This window comes from Mya arenaria, chromosome 10 (genome assembly GCF_026914265.1).
Source record: "Mya arenaria isolate MELC-2E11 chromosome 10, ASM2691426v1".
Taxonomy (NCBI): Eukaryota; Metazoa; Mollusca; class Bivalvia; order Myida; family Myidae; genus Mya; species Mya arenaria.
In genome coordinates, this window is record NC_069131.1 from 21002055 (window position 1) to 21011584 (window position 9530).

A 9530-nucleotide genomic window follows, 5' to 3' on the forward strand; every position below is an offset into this window, starting at 1 on the left:
ATTACTGGGTATGTCTACCAGGTAGAATTCATTCTTTATGCGTGATTGGCTAGTCGGTGTTATCACGTGATATTTCCGAGGTAGGTGAATAGCATAAGTATGTAATCAAATAGAGTAAGCCGCCGTGGCTCAGTGGATACGACGCTGGACTACAATTTTGGTGAACCAGGCCCCAATTTCTCGAAACTTCTTAAGTCCCTTATAACAGGATTAAGCTAATCTCACTATTTTTGTTGTTATATAAAATGTGTTATATTTACTTCTTCAAGATTTTTTAAAAATTATGTAGGAATAATCTTTATGATTATCAGAATAAACCATTTTTCATTTATCAAAATCCATTTTCAGTATGTATTATGGCTAATTGAAATAAGAGACTTAAGCCTGTTAAGCTTAAGAAGTTTCGAGAAATTGGGGCCCGGTCTTCGACACAAATTTGTTTTTACATTTTGGTACTTTTTTTTTTACAATTATGATATCAAAGCGTAACACATTCTATCAGATAATTGTATTGAGATTAGTTACAGAAAAAAACTTTTTTTGGTGCCAATCTGGTGTACAGTCCCTTTAAAACATCATCTCCTAAACCGCTTGATGACTACTTTTGAAGCAAGGGCAGTAAGTCTCGTTTCATGATTTAAAAAGTTCGAAGGGTTTTGCAGAATCATGAAATTGCGTAGTGGTGTCTAACGAAAGTACTGAAAGAAATTTAATAGATTTAATCAAATTATGTTTACGTGTATGTTCAATCACGGACCTATAAACCATAGGTCCGTGGTTCAATGTATTCCAAAATGCAAATTTCAAGATACTTATTTCGTTTGTTTTTCGAAGTCATTGTCATATCCAAGGTGTTGTTGTCCAAGTGAGAACAGTTAAACCATGAACTTAAGATATCTCGAAACCGTACAAGATGTTCGTATGAAACTTAATAAGAATGTTATCAGTGACACTATCGTAAATACCAAATATTCTCATCTGTACAAGCCTTGATATTGGTCATAATTTGCCACTAAAATGACATGATCATTATTTTAAACCACACACTGTTCCTTTTAATAATTGCCGATATTTATGATATACGAATGCAAATGTTGTGTTATCATGTTTTCTTTTAAATGCATATTTAATATCTTCAAACTTGCCTATAAGAAAGCGTAAAATAGAATCAAAACCAGCTGTCACATGAAGGTGTTAAATGACCCCGATTTCACCTCTAACTGCGACCTTGTCCATTGGGTGCGAGCGTACTGATGCCAACATCCTGTGCTGCTATATATTTCTGTAAAGTTTGATCAAACATCGAATACAATTCAGTACGTTATATATTAGACAGGATACTTAGGACCGGACACACGGACGGACAGTGTGGCTACTATGTAACACGTTTCAAGTGTTGAGATACGAATGGTCGCCATGAAATCCATATTTTATCACAACGGTGGTCTTCAATTCTACGTGCTCTTTTCAATAACCATAATTCCTGAGACAAGGTTTCCACGGATGGACACAAGACAAACAGACGGAGGTACAGTTTATCAAAAATTGGAAACTAAAAAAAGTTGTCGAAAAATTTCATATCCGAAAATAGCTCATTTGTTATATACCCGACTTCAAAAAAAAAGATTCTTCACTTTTGTCTAATCTTGTCGAGGGCATAAAATCGATATAAGTACACTCCTATACAAACTTTATTAAGCGTATAAGCACTGCATAATATAACAGTTGAGAAATGTACAGACAGTCAAACAATAAGACAAAAGAAAACCACATCAACATATATGAAATGTAATGAAACAAATCTTATTCTAAATCAGTTTTAGATCAGTTTTCCGCACAGTAAAGTACGGTATATTAGTATGTGCAAAATGCTATCTTCCGATGTAGCATTTATGACGTAATTTGTCACTTGGTATACACACACTGTATAATACGAGGTTGAAACATCGCCACTACAAATTACAGTTACAAAGAGTGGATTTGAGATCCTCGACGAACACGTTTCGCCGTATCTCATTTTCCGTTTCGCACCATTTCCCTGAAGACGTTTTAGCAAGCAACGAACACCACGATTTCTTCATGGATTCTACATTTAGGTTACTCAAAATGACGAGAAACATTTTCTTTCGCCCTTCCGTCTCAACGTTCCTCATCAAAGCAATGTTTATCTGGAACTCGCACCAAGCATCTTTGAAGATATTGTCAGAAACGATTATAAGCACATGTCTGGATGCTTCCATTGCATCGAAGTAAGAATCTGATCTTGCATTTCCAATACTGCCGTCCCTGTCCCAAATATGAAGCTTGAAGTTTAGTTGTTCTTCAACAAGCTTCCGGAAATCTCCAACGACAAAACCACCATCGTTTTCACTGTAAATAACATACGCGTCGTAAGTTTCCCCATCGTGATTTAAGAGAGGAGTTAGTTCTGGGTTGATTGCCATTTTTCTATTACAGCCTTTCTTAAACTTGTGCAAGTAGTACAGTATGTACCATCTTTTCCAAAAGGCAATCGATGCAATAACTGTGACTACAAACCATGTACATGCAATAGAAATATAAATAGGAATCAATCTGTTCGGTTCCTTGCACTGATCTTCAGTCCGTTGATAATCTCCGAGCAATCTGCCAGCCATATCCTTCGGTGAATAGCATTTGTAACTATAAGGCCAGCCGATGAGTCTTATGTTTTGAAAGAAAGCGTCAGAATGATTAAGTTTGATCTGATTTCGTAACCATCTGGATATTTCGTTACACGAACAGTCGAAGTAGTTGACTCCCATGCTTATTGCTGTAAGTGACGACATGATAGGTTGAGGAAATAACATCCGTTGCCGAAAATGTATTCTGTTGCTAGATATAGAAATATATCTGACTGAACTGGTACTCTTAAAGGGCGTTGGGAAAACAATGGATTTTATATTGTTTTTATCTATATTTATATATTCCAAATTTTGAAACCTACTCAGTATTTCATATGGAAATCTGTTGAGCCCTGCACCCTTTAAAGAGAGAACCTTCAAGTCTTTTAAAGGCGTTATCATATTAACCAGAGCAGTTATATTTGTCACGTGGTTATTAGATAAATTCAGATATGCTATGTGCGGACATGGGACAAAAATGTTCTGAAGCTTACTTCCACTTATTAACAAAAAGTTCATCTTCAAGTCCAAATCCTCGAGATGTGAATTGTTAAAAGCATTATCATCAATGATTTTCATACCAAGCTGTTGGCTGGAAATATGCAAAACCCTAAGATTTGGAAGGTGGACAAAAGCGTTGTCTTGCAGTGTTTCTATTGCATTTTTGCTGAGATATAATTCCTTTAGTTTTACCAGACAGTTTGTGTAGTTACTTGTTATTTCAACGATATGGTTGTAATCTAGGTTTAGTATTGTTAGGTTCTTCCTTGCCATGCTGTTATTGGAACAAAGCTCTGGTAAGTATGGCCCAAACATGTTGGCGCTTAAATCCAAGTAATTCAAACTTTTTGGAAATTTTCCGGGTATATTTTCACCAATCGATTTAACCCAGTTCTGTTTCAGGATAAGGTTTCGAAGGGAGCTTAGACATTCGATGCTTGTAAAATCCAGTTTTGATATAGCGTTATGCGTGAGATCAAGTGTCTTCAAACGATGTAAACAAAAGAATGTTGCCTTCTTTATATTTGAAATCCGATTATATCCAACATTTAAAAACAATAAATCTGGGAATAAGCTAGTTCCATTTACAAAACAAAATCAGACGGTTTTATCACTTAGTCTGTTGCTCTGTAGGTCTAATGACTCCAGACCTTTGAGTTGTGTATTCCCAGCAGGGAAACGGCTAATAATATTTCGAACCACGGACAGATGTTGAAGACGATTGAGTCGAGCAAAAAGACGAGTGTTTAATACTGAAATATCGTTTCGGTCAAGCGTCAGGTTGGTCAGATTGGCTTTTCCACGCATTATAAGATGCGCATTGGTTAAATTCAGCAGTCTTATGCCTTTGATAGAAAGGGCAAGATTAACTTCGCCTTTAATGCCGCTTATGGCTTTAAATATTTGCGTTATATTTTGTATTTTACAATCTGAAATCGATACTTCATTCAGGGATGAAAATTGCAAGAAAGTATTTTTGTCCATATTCCATATATCACTTTCAATTGCAGAGAATTTCTTTACGTCCAGCAGAGCAGGGAACGTTTCAATTGAAATATTTTGGAAAATGAAATTAGAGACGTAAAGCCTATACACACTGTCTGGAAGTCTTTCTTGGCGAATTGTATGGCGATTACCCTCTCCGTCACAATAAACATTAGTGTAACTAGTTTTCCTTAATTTTTCACACTTGCAGAGGCTTGATCCAGGGCATTGGACGCAGCGTCTGCAATCGGGTCTGCCGGTAATCTCCGTTATGAGTATCAGGACAATGGAAATGATCGCAAACCAACACAGTAATGTATCCATGATCTGCTTTTATACAAAATGTATCATTGATGGATTGAAATAGGTACAGCACTTTTTTATGGCTTCAATATTTAAAATAATGATTAAAAAGTCATTTTATGTCCAATACTATGTATGTCCCATGCATGTCCTTGCACATATCAAAATAATCCGTTTGATATCACTTGCAAATGTCAACCATAAACTGTGATATACATATGTACGTATTTTGTTTTGTAAATCAGGTTAAATACCCTTTCTATCGTTTTATTACAAATACTGGTTCATTGCTTACGGTAGATGTTAACAATGTGAACTTGGACCTCGGTTTGCTTAATGTCCTGTTTTGCTATGATTATTAAAGTCACAATGAACATAAGAACCGATAACATTTACGTCCCCATTGACTTTGTTCAATTTTTTCACGATGATTCATTGTATTGTATAGGGACAATGCACCGTTTAATTTCCTACTGTTAGACCTTCAGCATAGCCTACGCCAAACAAGTCATATGTAATACGAAACTGTGTCATAAAACGTACCAACACGCGTGATTAGTGCGTATTAGTGCAAATTAGCTATACTTTTCATGTTTCACATTAGTGTATTATGTTTTGGGGGATATTGAGGAACATTAAGCTTCTCTTGACTTAAAATATTATTGGGATGAACGCATCATTTTAGAAAAAAAGAAGTGAAAGGCTTTGAAAAATCGTAGTTTCCCAATTATGATGAATACTGGGTAATGTGCAAACACTACAGCCCATTCTGGTAGTGATGGTGTCTGCAACGGGACCTTGAATAGCCACGTGTTTATAATGCATTGCAATGTACAAGCGATATGCAATCTTTATTGATGAATAAAATCAGAAAAAATATACAGTAAATCGGTACAATATATACAATATTTTATTTTCACTCCGCACGTATTTAAACAATTTAATTTGAAAGAGTAAATTGCTTAATTGGTAATAGTCCAGCAAATCATAACTTTATTTCTCATTTTTTTATGATAAAGATTTTTTTCAATAAAGATATGTTTTATTTAAATCATAAGAGAAAAAGTGATATTTCCTCTTGAGTTCATAAAGACAATTCTTAAAACCGTTGATGTTTGTATTTAAACAGGAAATGAAGTCATGAACATTTTAAAGCATGATGACAAAATCTAAGCGTGCGTGACGTCACCATTTAAAAGTAAGGAACTTTTGTTAAATGTTTAGTGTTTATGTTACGATTCTTTCTGGATATCATTACATAATTACAAAATAACAGATTATAATCTAATTAAGCGCACTTGAATATGCAATTCGTTGAGATTATACAATATGAAAAATGGGCAATTTGTAAATATGACCGGATTAGAGAACGTTATGAGTTTAACAGTTGAGCATTTATATTTCTTAATTCCAAGGCCTTGTATACAAAGATAAATACGTTATGTAGTATAATTTAATTTTCTGACTAAAAAGGTTCTATAGCTTTTTACATAGAGGGTCGTTGTCGACAATATCTAGGTTTATAAAAAAAATTATAATCTCAACACACATCTGGCATTCAAAAAATAAAATAGAACTCGTCTTCAAGTGCATTATATTTAGGAAACAGTCTTCCATTCATTAGAGTTCAATTCCATCTACCCACTTCTAGGCCACTCCTTTTTTATTTTTTGGTTTACAAGAATTTTTGGAAAAAATGTCCACCGGGTGGTCGAAAAAAAAAAAAAAAGGAAAAAAGTCACAAAACATACTCTTAAAGGGTGAAAATTAGAGCAAAACATAAAAACATTGAAATTTATATCATTTACTTGACATTTTAAATTTTTAAACTGCTTTTGATGCATGTTTTAATACACTCAAAAATTTCAAAGTTCTAATTAAACACACAGTTTAAATCTTACATATACTGTGCATATAAAACATCAATGATATTGACTATAAAACATGTTTACATGTATAAACTACACTTTTTATCAAAGAAACATTGAATATCACTCAGCAAGACATTTGTTTAGCTTTAAAGGTATGCTAAAGCAAAAGTGAATGCAGAACACTTAAAAACTGACCAATATTAAATTGAAAAAAAGAGAAGGCGAATTTTACTCATTAAAATACACAAAAATTGTACTGTATTTAAACAATACATTACATTTTCTAAACATTGTTTCAGTTATTTCAATATTGGAAAATGTCAATGAAGTGAAATAATTACCAATTTTGTAAATAAAACATTTTATGAAGACATTTGAGCTTTAATTTTGTGAAAACAATTCCAGAAAAACTAAAAACCAAACTAAACCTAGATTTGAGTTTTAATAACCCTTACCATGCGGGGTTCTAGTTGTGTATTACCCGATCCATACTAAGTCTGGATATTTTTGGACCGGGATATTTACAATGGGATGTTCACCAAATCCATTTCAAATTCAAGTATTGCAGCAAATTACCACATCAGTACATAATAAATCACATAGCAAAATAATAAATCTAGCATGTGAATTATCTTTATGTACCAATGATAGTAAACTGACAGAGACATCCATAATTATGTATCGGATATTTTCATCTTCTCCCAACTCCGCAGTTTTGTGTATACATGCGTTCACAGGGCATCTATACTTTATGCTTGTTTATTTTTCATTTTAAAGAGTATTCCTTGGTTACAGCAACAAATCTCATTTATAGTGATATATCAAGTTCATTACAAATTGAAATGGACTTATTCAAAAAAAGTTTTCCGTGTTGTTTTATCTAAATGTTTTGCACACAACTCCCGGCATTAGTAAATGTCATTGACACATGTGTTCAACTCTTTCATTGTTTTGTCTCTACTATTAACCCACACATGAATAAACATGTAATCTAGAATAAACACAAGCTTTACATTGACTCAATGACAAGTATTTCCAAACCATTCTATGATTTAAAATCCATAAACACCACCGACCGAACTTGTGAAACTAGGTCACCAGTGTCAACTTAGAAATCTTACTTTCGATTTCACCACTCACACTTAGTGCACTGTTATTTGATGTTTAACCATAAAATGTTATAAAATGTTTTTCTCACACATAATTTACAGATATTTGTGTCTACTTATTCGATGGCAGCCGCTGACACTCTTATTTTTTATCTATAAACAACAATATTTTCACGACCTAAATTGGCGGGGAAAAACAACAATCACGTGACAGTTATTGTTTGTGTCGGCTGTTAAATTTACCAATGTTTATTGCTTTTGTTATTTTAACAACTCCTGCATATTTTAATAAATTATTTCATACAAAGAATGACTGCTATCGTCAATTCCGCCATTGCCAACGGCGCTTCCATAACAATTGACTGGCTCACATGCTATCACTATAAATTGGCGAATACGGCTACGGAACAACAAACCAGTCGAGATCTATTGCATTTGTACTCTTATCTGTTCGTTTTTCTTCCGTTTCGCACCAAAATCAATACGGTCGGGATAATAATTTTGAAAAAAAAAGTGAAATTCATTTTTTTTTTTTTTGGACTTTTCGGAAAATTAGACCCGCCGGTTTTGTAAACCAATTTATATAAAAGTAGTGGCCCTACGTTCAATCTATGTGCGCTCATTTTTAATTTACTCAGTGCGATTCTATATTTTGGAATATTAACGCAGTTCAAGTAAGATTGGAAATTACAATTAACGAACGTCATGAATCCTACTTTCAAGGTTTTGGATAATAATATCTCCTGCACGTTGTCTAAATAATGACATAAATAGGGGGATATCATTGACACCCTGGTTTAGCCAAACATGATAAATCCTAAATCTGTAAAAACCTTCCTGAAACACACCGCCCAATTTGTACTTCGTGGACATGTTTCAATATCTTGCAACATTATGTTTTGTTAAGGCTTGCGTATTGATTACTTTAAACCCAAACCATACCGTATTAATCATTACATATGAAGTATACCCATCTTGGCGTAAACAAAGTAATTTTTGTTGTTGTTTTAACACCAAGCACAGATTAAACGTGAAGAGTACGGATGCGTTTAATGGCAATCCTTTTAAAGGTAATTGAGATCACTGCAGTTATTTCTTATGCGTGCATGATAAACCGACCAGCGGCGTTCTCCACAGACAATTAACGATGGAACATCAGGCCCTTTAAACCTTTGTTGTAAATTGCGCTTGAAAGACGAGAGTGAAGGCGAGTGTCTTGCGTCTACATCGAGTTTATTCCACAATGAAATGGCAGAAGGAATCGTTGAACGACTGTAGATTTCTAATCTCCTATTAAGTGTTACTAAACTTCATATGGACATCGGATCAAGCTAAAACTCTTGGTATACATTTCACTAATGTCGAAAATAGCTTCCTAGAAATCAATTTTCTTTCTAAATTACAAAACTTTCAATTTCCTGAAATTTGGCATCACAGAAAACGCACTCCTTTTTGGCAACCGTTATAAAAACATTTGCCATGCCAAAAATTATAAATCCATTAACTGTACTCCCAAACCCACAAAAACATATTCTTGACGATATAAGCAAAGTTATATGTAACTTTAAATGGGATAAAAAAACCCTGATAAATTAAAACGAAATTTACTTATACGACATTACCAACACGGAGGTCTGAAAAAACCGGACATATATAAACTTGTAAATTCAATTAAAGTGTCTTGTGTAAAGATAATATTAGACCGATCTAACAAAAGCCAATAAAATCACTTAATTGAAGTCGCATTGACAAATACGGTGGAAACCTTTTTTAATGCAATTTAAATGATGCCTTGATAAACATAATGTGTTGGGAAAACAAGTTCTTATTCGATATAAGTCATTCCTGGACATAAGTAAACCAGTTTTATCCAAAAGTGCCGACAAATAAAATAATAATTTGGAACAATAAACTCATCATTAACAGAGTAACACTTTTTATTGCGGCGATTGGTATGATATAGTTGTACAATTTATACAACACATATTTGATTACCGCTCAAAAGACTTATACACATTTAAAGATATAATACATTAATACAATATAAAAAAACGATTACCTTTAATATCAACAACTAATAGCCTGTACGCCACAGTTAACAAAAACTCAAATGAAAGTTG

General features: G+C 33.6%; 1 protein-coding gene across 1 annotated transcript; it reads right to left on the reverse strand.

The window, feature by feature from the left end:
• Positions 1-1952: 1952 nt before the first annotated feature.
• Positions 1953-3504, reverse strand: LOC128204445 (toll-like receptor 2 type-2). Its single transcript, XM_052905861.1, has one exon. The coding sequence runs from the start codon at positions 3414-3416 to the stop codon at positions 1953-1955; it is 1464 nt and encodes a 487-aa protein (XP_052761821.1). The 5' UTR covers positions 3417-3504.
• Between the last annotated feature and the right edge of the window lie 6026 nt (positions 3505-9530).